The sequence below is a fragment of the Onychomys torridus genome, chromosome 18 (genome assembly GCF_903995425.1).
Source record: "Onychomys torridus chromosome 18, mOncTor1.1, whole genome shotgun sequence".
In the NCBI taxonomy this organism is placed as follows: Eukaryota; Metazoa; Chordata; class Mammalia; order Rodentia; family Cricetidae; genus Onychomys; species Onychomys torridus.
In genome coordinates this window covers 61,205,527-61,229,826 of record NC_050460.1, presented here as the reverse complement: position 1 = coordinate 61,229,826, position 24,300 = coordinate 61,205,527, and the positions used below count along the sequence as shown (strand labels likewise).

Genomic DNA, 24,300 nt, shown 5'->3' with positions numbered 1-24,300 from the left:
AAGCAATGATTATAGAAAAAGCTTTTCGTGGAGAAACGCCACCTGTCAAAATGTCCTTCTAGACCCTTCTGTATTCTAAACGATACCTTTTTAGTGCCTCTACACAGAGTACTAAATAAATAAAGATAGGAGCCTAGTTATTTGTTTTGTTTGCTCTCTTGTTTGTTTGGTTTTGTGGGTTTGTTGCTGTCTGAGATAGGGGCTCTGTGGCCTGGAGGATGCTGGAACCCACTATGAACACCAGGTTGGACTAAGACTCATGACTGTCCTCCTGCCTCAGCCTCCCAGGTGCTGGGATCACAGGCATGAACCAGTCTGGGTTCATAACTGGTTTTTGTAGCACCCTATTTTATTCTGAATTCTAGATGGGCTCTCACTTTAACAGTGAAGCTAGAACTACTTCCTCATTTTTATCAACTGTATAGCTTTTAATAGGCCTTTAGTCAGATTTATTGTTAGAAATACAGTTACATGATTACTTATTTAAAAACTTCTTTATTGCATTTGGAATATATATGGAGTAAATATAAAAGAATATTTAAACTGTTTAAAATATAAAGAGTCAACATAAGATGTTGCCATTCTTTTGCTTTTAAAAACATTATGTGCACGTGTGTGGCATGAGCATGTGTGCACAAGTGTGTATAGTGTATGCATGTACGAACAAGTGTTGTGCATTCACTTGCCCATGTATGGAGGTCAGGGGTCAACATCAGGATGTCTTCCTCAATCACCTTCCACCTTATTTTTGAGACAGATCTCTCTAAACCTGGAGCTTGCCATTTGGGCTAGCCAGGCTAGCCAGTGAGCCCCAGAGATCTGCCTATCTCCACCCCCGACACCAGGACTACAGACACGCAGAACCATGCCAGGTTTTCAGTGTGAGCGCTGAGGATCAAAGTCAGGACCTCATGCTTGCATAGCAATCATGTCGTCCGCCAAGTCTTCTTCCCAGTCCCAGATGTTGCTCTTTTTACACCGCTACTTTTTTCCTGTTTCCTTTCCCCTCCTTTTCGGCCCTTTGCCATTTACACTTCTCCTCTCTTCCAATCTGAAAGTCAAACGTTCATTTTAAATGATCATAACTCCTCTGAGTCCAGCTTCAGGGTACCCAGCACTCTCGCTGGCCTCTCTGAACACTACACTCACATGTGTGTATATACACATACTCACAAACATATACACATAGATATAAATAAGCAAATAAATTCTTAGGGAAAATGAATCCAAAGCACTCCCCTCTTGACATTTCAGGATTTTAATTTTATCTTATTGTTTAACCCCACAACTAGACTAATGGTGTTGTTTTACCCTATAATGCTTGTTTAGCTTCCCCTAAGCATTGGCCTATTCTTTTCCGCATTTCAGAACTTGCAGGGAATTGCCTTTCTCCTCTCTGAACTGTGCTGTTCTCAAGCGTCAGCATGATGATGGCTCACTCTTCTGTGCTTCTCCAAAGATATGTTATTGTTGTCCTCCTTGGCTTTTTAAAAATCCCCTTAAAATCCCTAGGTTTAAATGGAGAATAAAAATAGAGTAAGTTTACAGAATTGTGTGAGCATCCCCACAGTGAAATTCTAGACCAGCTCTATTCCTCAGAAAGAAACTGTGTACCAGTTTGTAGTTAATCTGCACCCAGCTCCCATGAAACTGATGATCTATTTTCTTGTCCCCTCCCCTTGACATTTCCTATACTGCCGTACCCAGCATTGTATGTGGGTGCTGGGGATTTGAACTCGGGTCCTCATGCTTGCACCGTAAGCGCTTTACTAACTGAGTCATCTCTTCAGGCCCCAAGGAGTGAACCTTCAAGGTGGGCAGCTGCCTTTGAGTAGGGGGGACAGATGGACAGCAGTAGATCACCATGGGAACCAGAAAACCAAACAGACCAGACCAGAGAGATTTGAGTAGCACATAAATCCAACGAGGGGGAAAAAGATAGTTCTGTTCGATGTAGTGGATTGTCATATTCTGGTAGATGCTTGTGCCCAGTTCATCTGTTAGATGTCTATCCCAGGAGGATAGACAGTGTGCTCATGTCCAGCGCAAGTTGCTACATAAGCAAGAGACAGTCAAGGTAATTTGGGTCACCAAAGACACTTAGGGAATCTCTCTATCTGGAGGCAAAGCACTACCGCTGTGATACTCTTGATGTCATATTAGAAGTCAATAGAAACTCAAGTGTTCCCGTTCCTGTAAATTGATGGTGAACACCCCCCCCCCCCCCCCCCCCCGTTAATTTTCTGGTAGCTGGCTTTGTTTTAAGAGATCCCACCAGCACGCTTTAGCTTGGGTGGTGATCTCCGAGGCCGTGTTTGCCTTCCTCATTCTGAGATTCTGAGCAGTCACTCTTCCTGTCAGGTATCAGAGTAACACAGCTTCTGATGTTCTCGAAACCATCACCAATATCCAACCCAAAGAGAGCGGTGGTGGCGTGGGCGAGACGCGTGAGGCCATCGTCTACAGACTGTCTGAGGACATGCTGAGCAAGCTGCCGCCTAACTATGTGCCTCATGAGGTAAGACATACCCTTTCTGCTGGGCAAGATCCCGGGAGGTGGGGGGGCGCCCCCCTCCATATATCACATACCATTTATGTGGAGGTCAGAGTACACCTTACAGGAGTTGGCTGTCTCCTCCCATTATGTGGGTCCTAGGGATCAAACTCAGGCGGTTTTGGCTGCAAGCATCTTTACCCCTGGAGCCATCTCACCAACCCTTCTTTTATTTTATAGAAGCATGTTATTGAAAAATGAAATCTGTAAATTGAGACCTAATTATGCCATTAGCTTCCACAGTATAAATGGAGTCCCATTACTGTAGACAGCTGCTCCCAGAAGCATTGTGAGAAGCATGTAAGAGACCACAGCAAGTCTTTGATTTTATTAATAAACAGTTTATGCTGAACTATAATCATGCGTGAAATATAGTCAACATTAAAATTACACTCTTTTCTAGGGTGTTCCCCTTCTGTTACAATTATTATTATTATTTTAATTATGAAGAAATAGGTCATGTTATATTGCCTGGGCCAGCCTAGAATTCTTGGGCTCAAATGATCCCCCTGCTTTGGCCTCCTGAGTAGCTTGAACTATAGGTCCAATTATGCTCAACAAGGTTCTCTATTAAAACCTGCATCTGGGAACTGGAGAGATAGCTCAGCAGTTAAGAGGACTTACTGTTCTATCAGAGGTCCTGGGTTCAGTTCTCAGCACCCACGTCAGGTGGCTCACAACTCCAGTTCCAGGGGACCTGGTTCCCCCTTCTGACCTCTACAGGCACCTGCGTGTGCATGCTACACATACATACATGCAGATGCCAGGATGTTCATCATGTCCTATTTGTGGGACTGAAGTGGTCTTTTTATAATGTCTTGTTCCCCAAAGAGTGAATTGCCACAGGGTAGTCATGAACAAAGGATGCTGTGTGTGCCGTCCTAGGCTGAAGAGTTCAGGATGGAGACAGAGCAGAGCACTGGAGACTGAAAACACAATAGGGATGTACCTCAGTTGGCAGAGTGTGTACCTAGCACGCATCCGGCCCTGGGTTGGATTCCCAGCCCTGCATGAACTGGGTGTGGTGGTGCACACCTGTAATCCTAGCACTCAGGAGGTCGAGGCAGGAACATCAAAAGTTCAAAGTCATCCTTAGCTCTATAGCAAGTTTAATGCCAGCCTGGGATCCTATTTCTTAATAAATAAAATAAAATGAAGGTTTTCAGGTGCTAAAATTTAGAGACTGGAGAGATGTCTCATTGGTTTAGAACGCTTGGCAGCTCTTGCCAGAGAACCTGGATTCTATTCCCAGGACCCATGTAGGGCAAGTCAAAACCACTTGTAACTTTAGTCCTGGGGAATCTTCTGACTGCTGAAGACACACACACACACACACACACACACACACACACACACACACACACACATACACACGCATGCGCGCGCACATACACACAATTTTTTCTTAAATCGTAAATGATGGAATTAGAGACACCCAAAAGTTAGTTTGTGGGACTGAGCCGTGGTTCTCCACTGGCTGGCTGGACTGTGATAGTGGTGTTACCTGCTGTGCCCTGCTCAGGTGGCCCCACTCAGTGACTTTTATACAGTTGTTTTCTCTGTTCATCCGTGACTCCCCGGGGATGTCACAGCTTCTGTACAGCAGAGATACTTGCTCCTGAAAGAACCTGCTTAACATGCCATGGCACAGGAAGGGCTGTGGGCATCTCTAGCAAGAGGGTCCTGCAGCTGCTAACCTCCTCGTGGTTCTTTGGGGTCATCCTTGGGTCACATCTTCTACTTTGTGTCTCCATCACCCTTCCACCCCCAGAACCTCTTGGACTGTGGCCATCAGAAAGTTCAAGACCTCTCATGGGTTTCTGCTGGTTTCCGTAGTCAATCTCTTCTTGGCATGTGTCACTAAACCGAAATGTGAATGTATATTTATTGGCTTATTAATTAATTAATCATTATATTTCATTGCTCCCACCGTGGGAGGCTTTGGTATTGATCTCTTTCATGTGGTCAATAAATGATATGCCAACAGGAACAAGTGATAGGTCACTTAGTGGCTCTCCCACGAAGCCAAATATTGTCACTGATTAGATTAGAGAAAGCCATTTTTAGCCTCCATAGCTGAGGCAACCATGATCTGCAGTTAATTGTATTCACTGGTAACTGTTCTGTAAAGATTTGGGCTGTATTAACTTTTTGTGACATTTCTAATAACAACTCTGTAAGGGTAATGGGAACAAAAAGTCCTGCTGTACTCTTGTGAAGGTTAGATTGCAAAAGAATATTGAGCTGACACTTAATACATTTGAAAGAGGAAATAGGTACGATTTTATTTCAGCTTTTTAAAGAACATTTCCAATTATCAACTAAGTGCAATCAGTAGGATATAAAAATCATTTAAGTTGAACAGAAGTTTTTGAAGCTCAGAAAATGGGGGATTTAACAGCCAGTCTGGTTCTGCAAGAGATAGTTTCTAGTTCATTGGGTCTAGTGGAGACACAGCCAGAGAAAGAGACAGAATAGAGAACGGGAGAGGTCATTTGGAAGGGAAATGATGAATGGCGCTTTAAAAAAAAATATTGTGTGCTATCCCTTGTTTTAGGTGAAAGCTCGGCTGATAAAGATGGGACACCTCAATTCAATGAACATATTTCTTAGACAAGAGATTGACAGAATGCAGAAAGTCATTTCAATACTCCGAAGTAGCTTGAGTGATCTCAAATTGGCTATTGAAGGGACAATCATCATGAGTGAGGTAGCTTTCCTTCCTTCCTTCCTTCCCCCCCCCCCCATATCTCCATGTGTGTATCTGTGTGTGCACATGTTCATTTTTGTGTGGTTATATGCATGTATGTGTGCATAAACATGTGAGAGATCCTGCATGTTGATAACAACCTCAAATGTCATTCCTCAGTCACTATTTATTTATTGTTTGTTTGTTTGTTTGTTTTTTGAAACAGGGTCTCAGCCTTGGATGTCCTAGAACTAGCTCTATAGATCAGGCTGGCCTTGAACTCACAGAGACAGACATCTTCACTTGTGAGGCTGAGTCTCTCACATTAGGCTAGGGTAACTGGCCAGTGATCACTAGAGATCCTCTTGTCTCTGCCTCCCCAGTACTGGGATTGTAATGCACACTCCCACACTCGGATATTTTTAATGTGGGATCTGAGAGTCTCAGGTCCTTGTGCTTGCAAGGTAATCAGTTTACCAATACAACTATCTTCCCAGCTCCCCAATAATGTTTCCTATTCATGTATTTCTAAAGCCATTATTTTAAAAAATATTTATTTTTATATGTATGAGTGTTTTGCCTGAATATATGTACATGTACTATATATGTGTGGTACCCACTGAGACTAGAAGAGGGTACCATATCCCCTGGAACTGGAGTTACAGACAGTTGTGAGCCACCAGGTGGGTGCTGGGAACCGAACCTAGGTCCTCCACAAGAGCAGTAGGTACTCTTAATTGCTGAGCCATCTCCAGCACACAAAAACCACTATTTTAAAAGATAATGATTTTCTATTTTAATCATGTATATGTCTGTGTTTGTGTGTAGTATGTGCCAGAAGAGGGCATTGATTCCTTGAACCTGGAACTGCAGGTAGCCATGAGCCACTTTACATGGATGCTGGGAACCAAACTCAGGTTCTCTGCAAGAGCAATATGTTATCTTTGGTGCTGAGCCATGTCTCCCGCTTCCCTAGTCACATATCTTACCCTTGTCTTCTTCAGAACTTGAGAGATGCGCTGGACAACATGTACGATGCTCGCATACCTCAGCTCTGGAAGAGGGTGTCCTGGGATTCCTCTACCCTCGGCTTCTGGTTCACTGAGCTTCTGGAGAGGAACTCTCAGTTTTCAACGTGGATATTTGAAGGGAGGCCTAACGTGTTCTGGATGACTGGTTTCTTTAACCCCCAAGGTAGGTGCTCCCAGGGGAGTGGGCTGACTTAGAAGTTCATGAGCAGCTGGATGGCAGCATTGCATGCTGACGGTGTACTCCATAAAGCCGTGTGGCCCTACAGCTGGTGGGTGCTGGTAACAGCCTTCCAGAGGTCCAGGAATAGACAGAATCCTTTGAAATCCTTCCTGTCACTTTCTTCCCACTGTGCAGTAGCCAACCGACCCCACCCACCTTTCCTACTCACCTACATGAGTAAGCCATGGCCTGTGGTGAAAGGGTTAAAAAAAAATTCTCCTCTCAAACTTCAGTTTTTAACTGTTGATGGGAAAGTCAAAACAGGGCTAAGGAGATGGGTCACTTGGGAATGTGCTTGCTATACAGGCATGTGGAGCTGAGTTTGAATCTCAGCACCTGTGTCAATAAATCCAGTCCCAGGGGTGCTGGGAGGCTTCAGACTGGAGGATCCTGGGGCTTGGTCACCAGCCAGGCTAGTCAAATGGACACACTCCAGATTCAGTGAGAGACCTCATCTAAGAGAATGAGGGGGAGCCTTGACTCCACTGTTAGCACTGGCTGCTCTTGTGAAGGACTCAGGATTTGTTCTCAGCATCCACACAGTGGTTCACAATCATCTGTAGCTTCAGCTCCAGGGGCCCCAACACACTCTCCTGACTTCTGCTAGAACCAGGTTCAAATGTGACGTACATACATCCAGCAAAACACTCATATACATAAAATAAAAATAAAGAGATCCCTAAACAGTTGAAAAATAAGGTGGAGGTAGAGGAAGATGCCTGACATTGACCTTAGACCTCCATTTATATGTGCACACACTGTAACATGTGCCCCCCCCCACACACACACAAATAGTGGATAATAAATAAAATAAAGCCAAAGTATGACTCTGGAGATGTGCCCAAAATTGCAGATTTAGGTTAGAAAATTAAACTTGAAAAAAATTGAGTGAGCTTTGGCCGGGAGGTAGGGGTAGGGGGTAGAGGGGTCTTTCTCCCCTTTCCCTGAAAGCATGCTGCTGTTCTGTATCATCCATCCCTGCATTTTAGAAACATTCTCTGAGAAAGTTGCTGACTTTATGCCATGGAGCTTGTAGGGTTTAGAGAGCTAGCAACATCCTGTATCATCACAGTGTAGGTAGTTTTACTTCAAACCATTTTCAGCCAGAGGATGGGATTTGGATGTCTATATGCTTGGAACCCCGATAGCTTCACCTGTCGGTGAGTTAAGAAGCATTCATTCAAGCTGGGTGGTGATGGCACACACCTTTAACCTCAGCACTTGGGAGGCAGAAACAGGTGGATCTCTCTGCAAGTTTGAGGCCAGCCTGATATACACAGTGAGTTCCAGGACAGCCAGGGCTGTTACACAGAGAAACCCTGTCTCAGAAAAAAAAAAAAAAAGCATCCATTCTTACTGATTTGGAAGGAATCACTGCTACATACAGCAATATGGGTAAATCTCATAAATAATGTTGAGTGAAGCAACCCAGTGAAAACTGCAGCACCCTGTAGGAGCCCATCCATACAAAGGCCAAGGATGGGCACAGTGAATGCAGGGTGATGGAAGACAGGATCATGGTCTCCTCTTTTATGAAGACACAGCAGGACTTCCTGGGGTCTGGGATGTACTGTTTCTTGCCCTGCATGTGGGTGACATGGATCTTTCCTTGGTGACAATCTACAGAGCTGTACACTCTATACACTCAGTTACTTCTTAGAAGTAGAATTTAAGCAACTATCATGCCTTTAAAGCATGCATTCACTGGTCCTCTGTGCATACGTGTTCATTTGTTGGATGCACATTCTTTTTTAGATGAATTAATGTGTGTGTGTGTATGTGTGTGTGTGTGTGTGTGTGTGTGTGAGAGAGAGAGAGAGAGAGAGAGAGAGAGAGAGAGAGAGAGAGAGAGAGAGAGAGAGAGAGAGAGAGATGGATGGGGAATATATGCCATTGTGTGTAGGGGGAATCAGGACAACTTTGTGGAATTGGTTCTCTCCTATCTTGATGTGGCTTGTGAGGACTGAACTCAGGTCATGAGACTTGCTCACCAAGTGCTATACCCACTGAGCAATCTTGCCAGCTTCTGCTCCATGCATTTCCAAGTGCCTTAACATTTTCTCAACTTATAGCATGAACCATGGCAATTTCTACCTCCGCAAGTTCCACAGAGTAATAGATCCAGGGCATCTGATGCCCTCTTCTGGCCTCCACAGGCACAGCACTCACGTGCACAGATACAAATACACACACAATTAAAACACAAAAAAAAAATTTTAAAGATTTATTCTTATTTTACATGTATACTTGTGGGGCCCAGTGCATATAAGTACACCATCTGTGTGCAGGTGCCCACAGAGAGTGTTGGCTCACCAAAGCTTGAGTTACAGGCAGTTGGAAGTCACTTAGTGTAGATGCTAGGCAAGTGCTCTGAACCACTGAGTAATCTCAGTAGCCCCAAAATTTGAATATAGATGGGCATGTCGGTGCCACCCACCAATAAGACAAAACCCTTTCTCATTCTTTACTTCTGCATCCATGGGAGACTCTTGATGTTTTCTCTCAAGGCTGCATCTTAGAAAGTCCACGCTGCATTCAAGCCAGCACCCTACCCTTTGCAGACACGCACAGTCTCACACACCCCCGCCCTTATCTATGATTGCTTTCTTCTTGCTGCTTAGCAGCCTGGAGGTCACCTCTTCCTGCACAGAAATCACATCCTTGCTTCCTTCTCCCTCTCCTGGCAGAAGGGACAAATGACCTTCCCGCTCCACATCAGTTGACCACATCTGACAAACAGAGAGCTTCTCAGCCCCTCCCCTCCTGACGTGTGTCCGAACAGATGAAGATTCTCCAACATTAACAGTGGATCCTCCAGTAGCAACTCACCTCCCGAGTTTTGTGTCTTCTTCAATAAGTTGTCCTTTGACCCCTACATGTGTGCTGTGTCGTGCACCCCCCCAATAAATGAATGGAATGAATTTAACTTAAATTCATTCACATGTGAACATTTTTTATCACCTCATAATACTTCTGTCTCTGGTGTCTTACACTGTGTGTGGTGTATTTCCCATCAGGCCCATTCTTCTCAGACTTAGTTGACTTTGAGGTCCATGCTACCATAAAGACAGGTGACATCCTTCATCCCCGCCCCCCCCCCCCCCCCCCGCCACTGCCCCTCCCCCCCGCCCCACCCCCACCCCATCAACATCCCCCTTGGCACTGTTTGCAGCATCCCTCACTTGTCTTGTGACTGGTTTGATTTTTATTTTATTTTATCTTTGGTCTGGCATATTTGAAGAGGCTGAGTCATACACCATAGAGCCTCACCTGGTATTTAGGCCCCTTCACAATTATTTCTGTGGCCATTGATGAGCTCAGCCATGTGGACAATTAGACTGGATGATTAAAATGGTCAAGCACGAAGCCGCGTCGGTGACCCTGTTCTGTTTGTCTTGATGGTATGGCTTCTTCGCTGGGTGGGGGTACTCTCCACCAGATTCTGCAGACCCGGAGAGCCCGCATCTTTCATTAGCTTGCCCTGGCAGGTTTGAGCACATAGAATTCTCAAACTCTTTAAGGCTGTGATTCTCAAAGAAATTTTTTTTTGCCCTCCTTCCCGCCCCCTGTACCATTCTCAGGGCATTATGTACACATGATTTAGATTCTGGTGTGTGTGTGTCCCCTGTATATGGGGGATGTGTCTAAACCAGTAGGGATGAATTATAGGGAGGCGGACTTTAAGCTAAGACACTGACTCCTTTGTGATGCCTTCAAATTAATAGCCACATTTTGTCATTTGATGCTTCAAATGACTCATAGGTGTGCTAATGACATGATGGTGGCGCTTGGCCATGCTCCCTGGCCCTCACACATCTGTATTAGATTGAACTCCGCAGCAACAATCATTTTCCAAATGCTCAATTCAGTCTGGAGCTTGGTGCCATTTAGATACCTTTGTTTTTGTCCCCTTGTTTTCCTAAGCCACACCAGTCACTTGAGGCAGATATCAATACCAACTCATTCGTTCACATGAATCAAGATTTTTCACTTAGAAGGGCTGTTGCCGAAGTAAAGAGATGGGTCATTTTTGTCCTGTTTTCAACCCCCCTCCCCCTGTGTGTGTGTATGTGTGTGTGTGTCTCTGTGTGTGTGTGTGTGTGTGTGTGTGTGTGTGTGTGTGTTCGAGAGAGAGAGTTTTCAGAGCAATGCAATTCTGAATGCTCTTTTTGAGAACAGCTCCAAGAGCTGCTGTTTGTCAAGGTAGAGAGTGGGCCAAGGGTTAATAGACTTTCAGGATTGGAAAGGAACCAGGAAAAACTTCTCGTCTTGTGTCAGTTCTTTGGCTGCTTCCTCATGACCCTGTTCCCACATCTCAGAACTGCAGAGGGACCCACTGCACTCAGTGAAAAGTCTCTACGTGGGCGACAGGCGCTTCTGCCTGCCTTCAGATGAGAGGATCCTTTAGGCACTGGCCTTGGTCTTAGTCACGGCCACATCTCCTAAAATCCTAGTCTTTCCCATGGCTACCAACTGTTTAGACCCTTGTAATTTGGCCAGCCATCAGAAACCACCAAAGCCACTCTCTCCAAGGCCACCTCCACCTAATGACATTTCTGCTGACTTCATTCTCTTGACTGTAACTAGGATGTCAAGTCTGGATTCTCTCTCTCTCTCTCTCTCTCTCTCTCTCTCTCTCTCTCTCTCTCTCTCTCTCTCGTACCACATGCATGCTGGTGTCCACATAGGCCAGAAGGGGTCATCTAATACCCCTCCTCGAGGTGGAATTATAGGTTGTAGGTTCTGGGAACCAAACTCCAGTCCTCTGTATCTCTGCAAGAGCAGTCAGTGCTGCTAACTGCTGAGCCATGTCTCCAGTTCCTGGAAACTCCTTTAGACCTTGGCTTCCCTCTGTGCACTTTCTTGCTTCTCTCCCTGCCCCTCGGCCATCTTTGTGACTTTTCCCAGGCAGGTTCTGCCTTTGGGCTCAGCCACCTCTTCTCACAGGTGTGTGGCTGTTCATCTCCCCATGTGACTGACTCAGTGCCAACAGCCAGTGTAGGAAGTTCTGTTCTCCAGTGACTCCCTCAATGCACAGTCTGGCCATCTTTCCCCTAAGCCATCCTCATGAGGATTCTGCTGCCCCCACGTGCATCATTCTCCAGAACACACAAACTTGGACCTTCCACCAAATAGCTTGGAAGAGGGAGAGCAGGAACACATGGGTCCCAGAAGAGACAGAGCAGGGAAGGTCATAAGTAATAACATAGGCTGCCAGAGGTCAAGCCGGATGGGCTCCAAATGGCTGGATGGACTTCTCAGTAAGATCACAGTTGGCATTGAAGCCCCAAGGGTGCAGGTGGGAACTTGAGGGGTCCGATTTTAAGATGGGTGAGTGAATCAAGGAAGTGGAGGGGGGAGGAAGGGAGAGAGAGAATTTATATGGATGATTTGCTGGGTTCTCTGAAGAACTCAGACTTTGAGGAAAAGAAATACATCGGAGGATATTTGCAAGAAGGAAGGATTTTCTTTCTCTTTTAATGATAAGAGTAGACCATTCAAATGCTGCTGGAGGGAAGGAGGAGGGGGCACAGAGGTGGAGAGAGGGAGTGTAAGGATACCAGCCAGGGGTTAGAAAAGGTGAGAGGGATGTGTATGTCAGTGGAGAGACTCTGTGGGGCCCATGGATGGGTTCCTGGACACCTCTCCAGCTATAACAAGAACAGCAGGGAAGGACTGGCCATAGATGCTGTGCTGGATGGCTGGTTGTGCGTCAACTTGACACAAGCTGGAGTCATCCCAGAGGAGGGAGCCTCACTTGAGAAAATGCCTCCATCAGATCGGGCTGTAGGCAAGCCTATAGGGCATTTTCTTAATAAGTGATTGATGGAGGAGGGCTCAGCTCACTGTGGGTGGTGCCATCCCTGGGCTGGTGGTCCTGGGTACTATAGAAAAGCAGGTTGAACAAGCCAGAAAGCTGCACCCTTCTCGTGGCCTCTGTATCAGCTCCTGATCCTAGTTCCTGTCCTGATTGAGCTCCTGGCCTGACTTCCTTGAATGATGAATAATGGCGTGGAAGTGTCAGCCAAAAACCCTCTCCTCCCCAGGTTGGTTTTTGGTCATGGTGTTTCGTCACAGCAATAGAAACCCTGACTAAGACAGATGCTCACAGTGAATTACAGTCCAGGCTTGGTGCTAAGAGGTGAAGGGAATTCTCTACCCTCCACTTAAAGGCAGAGGCAAGCTTATCTTAGGAGGAAGAATATGCTGGGGGCAAGAATTTCAGGAAAGTGACAGAAGCTGGGGGAAGACAGGCTGGTGGGAACAAGGAAGGACATCAGGTGCCTTTGAAACCCACCAAGGTTCTGCACAGCAGCTGTATGGTACTTGCTGGTGTCCCCCAGCAGTGAGGTACTGTAAGAAGGGGGTCTCTTCTCCAAGTTTGTCTGTGTTTGGGGCTTTATCTGACATGCAATGAGAAGGGATGATCTAACAAGGCAGGGAAGAAAGGAGGTGGAGTTGATTAGTTACAAATGCTGTGGTCCGGGCAAACAAGATGGCTCCACTTGCCACCAGGCCTAATGACCTGAGTTTGTCCCTTGGAACCTACCCGGTAGAATGAGACAGCTGATACCCACACATTGCCCTCTGGCCTTCACACATGCACCACAGCACATACATGTGTGTGCCTGCCTCCCCTGCCCCCCCCCACACACATACAAAATTAAATAAATATAGAAGTGATGAGGTCAGGAGCAGAGAGGCCAGACTGCTAGACAGACCCTGACAATGAACAGTAGGGTTGAGGAAATGACCCAGTAAAGTGCTTGAGATGCAAGCATGAGGACCTGAGTTCAATCCCCAGGACCCACAAAGAAAGCTGAGGACCTCGGCCCAGACCTAGAATCCCTTCAGTCGGGATGCAGAGACAAGGAAGATCCTTGGGGCTTGCTGGCCAGCTAGTCCAGCTCCATCAGTGAACTCCTGGTTCAAGGGAGAGCTCCTGTCTCAAAACGGAAGGTAGAAAGCAATTGAGGGAAACACATAGCCTTTGCATACTATCCCCCCCACATACACACACACACACACACACACACACACACACACACACACACACACACGGAGCAGATGTTGGTGGGGTACTGAAATGATTGGGGACTGATGGCAGGGATGATGAAGGGAAGAAGGACTGGTCGCCCCAGCCTGTGGTTGTCAGGGTAGCAGAGAGGTTCTCATGATGGGTGGAGGAATGACTGGGAAGTGCTTATGTGTCCAGGGTTGATTCCAGTAAAAGCAAAAAGGTAGAGAGACTATTTTGTGTGGAAATGGAACCATACCGGAGGGCATAATGGGAAGGTTTGGAGGGAGAGAAGAATTGATACTGGATGGGTCCAAGGAAAACCAGGTACTCCGAGAGAAGGCTGGCTGTGTCAGGAGTTAAACTTGTGAACACCAGCCATTTGGGGTGGAGGGTCCCAGGCTTCCTGTGTCCATGGATTCCAACAGAGCCTGTCATTTAGAGGAGTGACGGAGTACCCGTGGTCTCTAGAGTCCCTACAGAGAGCCAGCTCATCCCCTGACAGCCTTCCAGTGTTGCCCTTCCCCTTCGTCCACCCGCTTCTTAAAACAAATGTGCATCGGGGACCGGCAAGTGGCCTGTCTTGCGAGAGCATTTGACAGTGGCAGTCCTCAGGCCACAGCAGAATCATCTGGGACATTTTTAATACATACTAATGGCTGGGGCCCAAAACCAATCGTGTCCTAATCTCAGGGGTTAAGACCTCTAGACTCTCGAGCTGAGAGCCTCGATGATCAGTTTTCTCAAGAGTTCCTTAGTCATTCTAATGCGACAAGAACCTTGACTTTAGACCCGGGATAACTGATGTGTGGTCCTCCTGCAGTGGCTGCATCATGGAGCTACAGAACCCTAGGTCCCAGTCTTGACCCACCCGCCAGATGAGAACCTAGGTGTTTACATGAATTCCTTCCCCAGATGATTTCTGAGATCATTAACATTTGAGAAAGGGCTGGGAGACAGACCAGTCAGTAAAGTGCTTGTCATGCAAAAGCCCCCCCCCCCCCAGTTCAGATCCTCAGGACCCATGTAAAAAACTGGGTGTGGCTGCATGTGCCTGTAATCCCAGCACTGGGGGAGCACAGGGACCTTGAAACTTGACAGCCAGACAGTCTAACCAAATTGGTGAACTCCAGATTCAGTGAATCCTGTCTTGGAGAGTAAGTAAAAGGATGACTGAGGAAGACATGTGATTTCAATCTTTAGTTTACACACACACACACACACACACACACACACACACACACCTCACCCTAGTTGGAGAAGAAACTCCATTGTGGATCCCTCTTGCAGCATCTCCAACTTCACTACCCTAGACCAAGCTGCCCTGGCATTTCAAATTTTCAGCCATGCCAGACCCTGGCCCTGCAGCATTTAGCCAACACTTCTGTGAAAGGTGCCCAGTGTGTGTTCATTCGGCTCGGCTGACCAACCTCATTGTTGTCTACTGATTTCTGTCTTTTTATTTAACTTACCAATGAGCTGCATTTGCTTCTCATTTGGGGAAAAAACTGCCTGTCATAAACTCGTGGCAAGGACATCATTTCTCTTCACCTTTGAAGATGCTGCTGGGAGGTGTGGTAACTGTTTAGACAGGAAGTAACTATGCAAACCCAGGCCTATTACAGAAGGACTGGTTGGTTCATTGATTGAAGAAAAAAATGCCACCTGGGACTCTGGAGAGACTTAGTGGGGGCACAACAGCTTGAATTCAGATCCCTAGCTCCTGTATAAAGTCAGGCATGGTGGCACACATCTGTAACCCCAGCTCACTGGCCATCCATTCTAACTGACTTGACCAGCTCTGTGTTCAGTGAGAGACCCTACCTCAAAAACAAACAAACAAACAAACGAACGAGGTGGAAAGCAATTGAGGAAGATACCTGATGTTGAATTCTGGCCTCCAGGCATACAGACATATCAGACATATGGTCTCTCTCTCTCTCTCTCTCTCTCTCTCTCTCTCTCTCTCTCTCTCACACACACACACACACACACACACACACCTACACCTGCCACCTGCCATTCACACAGGCCAATCATTACAGAATAACCAGCTCTTGGTAAAGCTGAGGAGCACACCTTTCCTGACCATCTGTTCCTTTCACGTTTTCTAAGACCTTGTAGGGAAGACCACTGAAAACACCCCGCGGCTCTCTTGAAGGCAGCTGATTGCACAGGCCAGGCGACGGACATCAGCTCGCTTTAGTGTTAGCTGGTTCCCGTTGCAGGAATTAATACATGGCAAGGATTGCTTCAGACCTGCCTTTCCACAGTATGATCCTAGGTTAATAGTGAGTTTTTTAAAATTACGAACTTGACAAGTGTTAAGGGCTTATTATGCTTTATGAATTTGAAGGGAAGAATTGTTTAAACACCTCATCTAGGGCACATGGAACTCCAGTGTTCAGTCACGTCCCCCATCTTTCATGTGGGTGGTTTAATCACAGGAAGAATAGAAGGTTATTGCTGCTGAGGTCTCACTCTGACTGACTTTTCGTTTCTTCTTTCAAGAATGGGAACATTTGAATCACTTTCAGAATGATTATAAGTAAATTCATGCCAAAACAAAAGTGTTTGATTTCAAGCTTTTGTGAAGAAAACTATACCAATCGTCCTTTAAAAACTTATGCAAACAGCAGAAAGAGCAGATTGTAGTTTCATTAGGTTTGACATCGGTCTCCAAGAGAGACAGCCATTCACTTCTTAAAACCCAACAATTAATGTTTCAGAAGGTTCAATATGTTTTCAATGTGACAAGACCATGTCCTTCATAGGAAGCCAATGTCAAATGCTATAGCCTGGAAAAGCGGCTGGGGACGCAGCTCAGTTGGTGGACTGTTTGCTTAACATGCACAGAGTCCTGGGTTGGATTCCTGATACTACATAAAATGAGTAGTGTTTGAGGAGGCAGAGGGATTAGAAGGTCAAGGAAGGTCATTCTTGGCTACAGATGGTGTTTGAAGATAGCTAGATAATGAGACTCCATCTCAAATAAATGGGCGGATACATCATAGATTTGGAAATACATGTATCTTTTCTCTTCCATGTTCTTTGAGTAGGGATGGTCACAAACCATTCCCTACCCTTGCGCTAGGTCTCAAAAGTGTTTACTCAACACTGCCATTCTTGGTTTCTGAACAGACGTGTGTACTGGATCCCACCTGCTGGCATGCTAAGAATGTCTCTTAAGCATGAGGATGCTTACTGTTGAAGTCTGGACAATGTAATGCATGCTCCCCAGTAGGACCAGACAGGAAATAGTGTCTCCTTAACGGTGCTGGAGTTTTGCAGAACTCTCTAATAATGACTAAAATCTTAGAAGCGGAAGGAAGATATTAAAGGAAAAAAAATGAATAAAACACTAGCCAGCTTCCCTTCTCTTCAGACACTCTGGCATGGCCCTGAAAGCCGTATGGGGTGAGGTCAATTTATAGATTAGTCATGACTTAAGATGTATAGAAAGAAAAATATCAATTACTCAACTATCAATTATCAAGAAGAGGGAAGTTTAAACCTAGGATTAGTGACTCTTAGCTTCATAATATCAGAGGAGAATTTTAAAATATTGTAAGTTAAGATCAATTTAATTCTAGACACTCAAGTTGGATATGTAGTGTCTACTAGACACATGGGTGGACACTGTGTGTTGAATTGTGAAAATGACATTTTCTGCAGGAGAGATGGCTCAGCAGTTAAAAGCACTGGCTACTCTTGCAGAGGACTTACATTTAATTCCCAACACACACATGGCAGCTCACAACCATCTGTGACCACAGTTCCCGGGGGATCTGATGCATTATTCTGGCCTCTGTGGGTACCAGGGCACAGGAATGGTACACATACATCCATGCAGGCAAAACACTCATGTAAATAAATAAATCCCAAAGTGACATTTTCATACTGATTAGAAGGGTGAATTGAGTTTTCTTATTTTATTCATATGTATATGAATATATATGCCACTGACCTACAAACTCATGAAATGTGTTACTGACATGTGGGATTTCCCCAGCATTTAAAATGAAAGTGCGGAGCTGGGGAGGTGGGTGGCTCAGTGGTTAAGTACACTGACTGCTCTTCCAGAGGACCGGGGTTTAATTCCCAGCTCCCACATGGTGGCTTACAACTATCTGTAACATCAGTTCCAGGAGATTTGGTGCCCTCTTCTGGTTTCTGTGGGCACTGCTTACACACATGGTGCACAGACTTACATGTAGGCCATGTATGCAGGAAGTGGCCAGCTGTTGTTGCATGAACTTCCATTGTATTTCCCGATGACTGTAGCTCGTTCTGTGAGTGCATTCTTTTCTGTTCTGGTTGATGGAGGGGCTTGGCTTTTGGAAGGATACAGAAGGCTCTCTTTAGCGCCCCAGATCCTGTCTTCATGGGCACTTTGAATGAGCTTCCTTAGATGCAAGTACAGACAAGTCACTGGCTTCCTCTAAATGTTCAGTACCTTTCTGCCTTCAAGAAGCACCGTGGGGCCAGCGAAATGGCTCATGGGTAAAGTGTCTTGCCGACAAGCCTGACAACCTGAATTAGATTCCGGGAGAGAGAAGTGCTTCCTGCAAGATGCGCTCTGACTTCCACGTGGGTGCCATGGTGTGCATGTGCGCGCGCGCGCACACACACACACACACACACACACACACACACACACACGCACACACGTGCACACACACACACAAACGCACACATGCACACACACATACACATACGCACACATGCACACACACGCGCGCGCACACACACACACACACGCACACGCACACGCACACACACACATACACACATGCACACATGCACATAAATAAATATAATAAAAATGCCCTCTAAAAGAAGCAGTAGGAACTCTGACCCGAGAAGTCATGCTGCCGCCTTTGTACTGTCTTTATCTGGACTCATTGACTCCTCCCTTAACCCAGACTCGGCCTCTGTGTCTTCACACATGCTGTTGCTCGAGCTGGCCTTATCCTGTCTTGCTAGTTCTCATGCAGCTTTCAAGGTTTGCAGCCAGAGGCTGGAGAGACGGTGATGGCACAGCAGTTGAGAGTGTGGACTGGGCTTGCCAAAGAGCCAGGTTTGGTTCCCAGCACCCACGCTGGGCAGCTCACAGCCGCCTGTAGTCCAGCTCCAGAGTAATCTGATGTCTCTTGCCTTCCCTCCCCACCCCTACAATGTGCATACCTATCATTAAAAACAGCAAAAAAAATAAATATTGAAAAGAGAGTTGCAATTAACTTCCACTTTGCAGTTAGGACTTCTGAACCTTTCTCATACCTTGGCCTGTGTCCTGCTAATGCTCTGCCTCCCTCTAGGGCAGTGGTTCTCAACCTGTGGGTTGTGACCCCTTTGGGGGTCAAATGACACTTTCACGGGGGGCCACCTAAGACCATCGGAAACCACAGATATTTACATAACTGTAGTTTTGCTGCAGTTATGAAGTAGCAATGAAAATAATCTTATGGTTGCGGGTCACCACTGCACGAGGAACTGTATTAAAGGGGTCGCAGTATTAGAAAGGCTGAGAGCCGCTCATCTAGAGACAGACACTCTTAGACTTGAATGCAGGTCCATGGGTGTCCTCTTCCACTTTGTGAGACCTCGAACTGTGCCTGAGACACTGTGACCACTCTTAGGAGAGCTGACAAGTGAAAGAATGGGTCCCTCTGCATGAACTGGAGTCCCTCGGTGCATCCAGGCGGGGTACTGCTCTTTCCCTCCATTCCCAGGGAGCTTAACCCCTTGCAACATGCCCTCCACGGTTCTCTGAGGCCACTCAAGAGTGCCAGGGATGGGAGATGGGGATGGAAATGATCTAAACACATTGTATTCATGCATGAGATTACCAAAAAATAAGCAAACAAAAAAGAGTACTGGGGGTCTTGCAGTTCTTCCACCATGTGTATGAGAACCAAAAGATAGCAGCAGACCACAGGCAGCTGGTTTTCCAGCCAGCTTTGAAATTTGGGATTTTTTTTTTCTAACATCAAATGCCACTCTCCAGAAAAGACTTCTCTTATTGAATTGAATGACATGATTCCTAAATATTAAGTTTAGAGAGAGGCCACAAGATACGGAGCCACCCATTATCTTAAAATAACTGTATTATGCACATTAAAAGATGTAGCTTTCCCTTTCCGGTGTGATTGCTTTGTTTGATCAAATTGAAAGTCAGGTTCCTATTATGGTGTTTATGCCTTATTTCCTTAGACTAAATGAAATTGTCCCATTATGGCAAATAGAAGCTTCATAATGGTTTGATTCAGGTTTAATTGGAAGGCTGTTTCTCAGAATACTTTACCATTCCGGTCACACATTGGATTTTGTGTTTTCCAGTAGAGACCATGAGCTGGGACTAGGTTGAAACCCTTAAAGAGACTTGCAGTCCCAGGAGACTTCCAAACCAAGGTTCCCTCTCTCTTCACTGTCCTCATGGAAACAAATCCCCAGAAAAAATACCCTTTGCTCTAGGGTTCTGCTCTCGGCTCCTCCCAGGATGGACAGGCCGTTTAGAGACTCTCTCTCTCTCTCTCTCTCCCTCTCTCAAGGATTCCTCACAGCAATGAGGCAAGAGGTGACCCGAGCTCACAAAGGCTGGGCACTGGACACTGTGACCATCCACAATGAAGTCCTTCGGCAGACCAAGGAGGAGATCACCTCACCCCCTGCGGTAGGTGCTGTGGGGAGCTGAGGGTGGAAATCCAAGTTCAGGTCAAGACTGTCGATTGAGGGCTGTGGGTGGAGTGCAGCGAATGGTCCAACAGTTGCCTAGTGCGCAAGGCCCTGGGTTCAATCCCCAGGACCACACAGGCAAACAGAAAATTAAAACCTGACCTTGGCTTCTTCAGTGAAGCCTGTCTGCTTTTCAGGGAGGTTTTCCTCTGTTGTAACCAGACAACCTCAAGGCCAGTGCCTCCCCTGTCTGCTGAGTGGGAGGTTAATGACAAGGGCTAGTGAGCCCAGCAACTCCCTGGTGACCTTTCTTTATAAAAGAAAGTTATGGTCGTGTTTGCTTAGAGGGATTTCCATGTGTCTTCAGCTTGTGCGCTGGGCTCACAGGGTCCCCTGTAGCGGCTGAGGGCCATGAACGTCCACTGGACTAATGGAGCTCAGTTCCACTGTGGTGTTCCTCCTGTGTGCTGGGACTCCTGAGTGAGGAGAACTTGCCATGCTGAGGAGAGAGCAGGCCCTCTGAGCTACTGCGTTGACACGGATGCCAGCCCCTTCTTTAATGATTTTGCTCTTTTGTCTGAAAAGTACGTGACAGTCCAGCCTCTCTGCAGGAGGTCTCGGGCTGTAATGGCCATCGTGTGTGCGTGGTGGCGGATCTGACATGGCAGCTCAATAAATCTCCGTCTTTCCATCTTCTCTGATGGCCATTCTCTCAATACCAAGGGGATTAGGGCAGATGGTTTTCTCAGCTCTGGGCCAAGTTTTCTGCTGCTTTATAATAGGAGGTCTTCCTTCCAGTTTCGAGAAGGTTCCTTTTGCCTCTCCGAGCCCTCATCCCACACCCCCTACCCTGTATATTTCTACCAGCCACTCTGTAAGGTAATTTAGGGCCTCACTATTACATAATTTGAGGTTCTTGCATCCCCTCCCATGTCACCTCCATGTGGTAAGTAAGTATCCATATTTGTTGCCTGAAATACTACAGATGAGGTTACTAAAATCTTAGAATGTCTTTCCTTCACAATTAAGGAGTCAGGAAGTCCAAGAACCACTGTAGCTCGGTTGGGAGAGTGCTGGCTTAGTGAGCATGGAGTCTGGTTGGATCCCCAGCAGCACATTAGCTGGATGCTGTGGCATGCACCTGTAATCCCAACACTCAGGAGACAGAAGCAGGGGGAGCCGGAGTTTAAGGCCAGCCTGTGCTACATGAGACCCTGTCTCCAAACAAAACAAAATGAGGAGTCAGTGATTGGCAGTGTTGGGTTCTTCCAGAAGGAAGGTGTGAGAGGCAGTCTTACTCAATGGCTCTCTCCTGGCTGCTGATGCTTGCTGGCAACCCTTGGCAAGATTGGTTGGTTTTGGCTGTCTCATTCCAGTGTTTACCAACACTGTCAAGGGCTTTATTCCCTCTGTGCCTCTCTGTGTGACCTACCCCTACACACACACACACACACACACACACACACACACACACACACACAAGCTCATACACACACACACACAAACACAAGCTCATACACACACATACACACGCACACACACACATGCAAACACACACACACACACACACACACACCATATTGGATCTAGGGCCTTTCTAGATCCAGTGTGTTCATATCTAAAGACATTATATCTACAAAGCCAAACCATGCTTCTGAAGTACTGGGTTGACATAAGTGTGGGGTGACACTATTCTACTTGTCACATCTTCTCACTGTGACTCTTAAGGTCCCTAAGTTGCAAGGGCTATAGAAAAGGACACAGTTGGCTGTAGGATGGTTCCTAATAATCACCTTGTTCATGTAAATAGTTGTCAACCACACTAAGTTAACGATGGGAACTCCTGTCTCCTGATCTTATGGGACTGCCCAGGATCTCACTGTCAAACCATGGGCTTCAGTTTGTGGTTCAAAATATATGGTCCTCATGCAGTTAGCCCACATGAGCAAGTCCTAGAAAGTCTCTGCAGCTAATCTCTCTGTCCTTTACCATGATCTACATTTACTTCCCTAGGCCCCATCTTCATTAGAAATAGAAAAACGGTCACCCTCTTCTACATAAATATACTTTATGAGCTTGCATGATTCTCTCTGGCCCTTTCTTGTTTTAATGAATACATGTTCTGTGGCTCCCCCGTGCCTGCAAGATAGAGTTCAGACACTTCAGCTCAGCAGATTCGTCTTCCATGGTCAAGTGATAACTCATTTTATTACCATTGCACCCTTTGCCAAGAAGTAAAGTATCTTCTCTGCCCATCCCGTCTGTCTTTGTGGAGTTGCTCTGGCCCCGTCTCCCCATTTCATCTGCTGCTGCACCCCTTCAGAGATCTCTTCAAGACTCTTCCCCTCCGCAGTCTGCCCTGATGGCAAAAGCCCATGTGACCTTCAATCCAAAGTCACTGCTCTTATCCTTAGAAGCCATCACCAGGCAATTCCATTAACAAATTTCAAACTGTCCCCTGCACTCAGGGGTCTTGGCTTCCTTGATTTAAAGGTGAGGCCCACAAAGGCAAGTCCATTTGTGGGAAAGAACATAGGGAGGATGGTTTGTTTGGTCATATACACTGTGGAGCTGCCAATTCCTCCCCTCCATTTTCACGCCCACTTTGCTGTACCTCTCCAGGCCTCTGGGGGCGCTCTCATCTTAGTTCATCTTGCGAAAGAGATGGGATGGAGCCAAGAGTTGGCTTGGTCAACTCAGCCTAAAATCCCATTGACCACAGCTCTATTCACAGCATATGCTCCCAGCTTACACCAGCTCCAACTGGACTTTACAGCTAGCTGCAGAGTTGACTTGGCCCTCTGTCACCCAGGTTGGCCACCCCACATCCCAGTACCTCATAGCAGGGTCTTTCCACTGTGCAGCCAGACTCACTGTGCACCCCAGGGGAAAACGTGGCCTGGTATTTTGTGAATGCAGTCTCTCCAGTGGTGGCGCCTCATCTGTTAGTGCTTTAAGACTGACATGTGTTTTCTTCCTGAGCCGACAGCCCTGATTACATAATGGATGTCTAGCTTTCAACACTTCTTCTCTGTCCCTCGACCTTTCAGGAAGGGGTGTATATTTATGGACTGTATATGGATGGAGCATCCTGGGACAGGCGGAACGGGAAGCTCACAGAATCCACCCCGAAGGTTCTCTTCATGCAGCTTCCTGTCCTGCACATCTTTGCCATTAACTCCACGGCGCCCAAGGACCCGAAACTGTACGTGTGTCCTATCTACAAGAAACCCCGGCGAACTGATCTCACCTTCATCACTGTGGTGTACCTGCGCACAGTGCTGTCCCCGGATCACTGGATCTTGAGGGGAGTGGCCCTCTTGTGTGACATCAAGTAAGCTCATGTCTACCTGCCACGGGCCCCAGAGAAGCCATCTAGAAGCCCTGCCATCGAGAGTCTCAGACACAGTGTCTTTCTTTCCTGGTGTGTCTGCCATCACTCTCCCTCAATTAAACAGTTGATACTTCTCCATGGCTTATCTGTTTCTTCCTCTCGTATCCCTATTCAAAGAACCGGTCCGAATTCACGCTTCTGATGCCAAGAACTCACATTATGTTATAATTGCTTTTTGAAAGATAAACCCCTGTCTTCATGTTCAAATACGTTTTAGAAGGCTTGCATTTGAAAAGTTGAAAACGGGGTGCTGATAGGATCCACCCTAAAAGGACCCCAGCAGATAGAACTTTTTCCTCGGATGAAAACCACTCCTGGGCTGGCAAGTGGGGAAAGGCACTTTGTCACCAAGCTTAGCAACATGAGTTGGATACTCTGGGCTTCACCCTGATGAGAGGAAAAAATCCACTCCCACAAGCTGTGCTCTGGTCCACACACATGCACTGTGGAGCATGCATGTGCTCTCCGGCGTGCATGTTCATGCACACATGCATACACACACACACACACACACACACACACACACACACACACACAATTAAAATATACAAATAAATATATCAAATAAATAAAAGCAAAAGAAAATCCCTCCCAATAAGTAATCTTCCCATGTTCAAATATTACCCTTTTGAGTTTTCGTGTGTGTGTGTGTGTGTGTGTGTGTGTGTGTGTGTGTGTGTGTGTGTCTGTGTGTGCGCTGTTGGGGAATGTCAGAAAAC

The 24,300-nt window shown here is 46.4% G+C and overlaps 1 protein-coding gene across 2 annotated transcripts in view; it reads left to right on the top strand.

Annotated features, from left to right (window-relative positions):
* The window catches only part of Dnah8 (dynein axonemal heavy chain 8), a 234,034-nt gene extending 210,509 nt beyond the window's left edge, over positions 1-23,525 (top strand). For both annotated transcript variants that reach the window (XM_036167928.1, XM_036167929.1), the window contains 5 exons: positions 2,362-2,518; positions 5,112-5,264; positions 6,248-6,437; positions 20,064-20,185; positions 23,238-23,525. In XM_036167928.1, the coding sequence (XP_036023821.1) occupies positions 2,362-2,518; positions 5,112-5,264; positions 6,248-6,437; positions 20,064-20,185; positions 23,238-23,525 (910 nt within the window). The remainder of the gene's footprint in view (positions 1-2,361; positions 2,519-5,111; positions 5,265-6,247; positions 6,438-20,063; positions 20,186-23,237) is intronic.
* Positions 23,526-24,300: the final 775 nt, after the last annotated feature.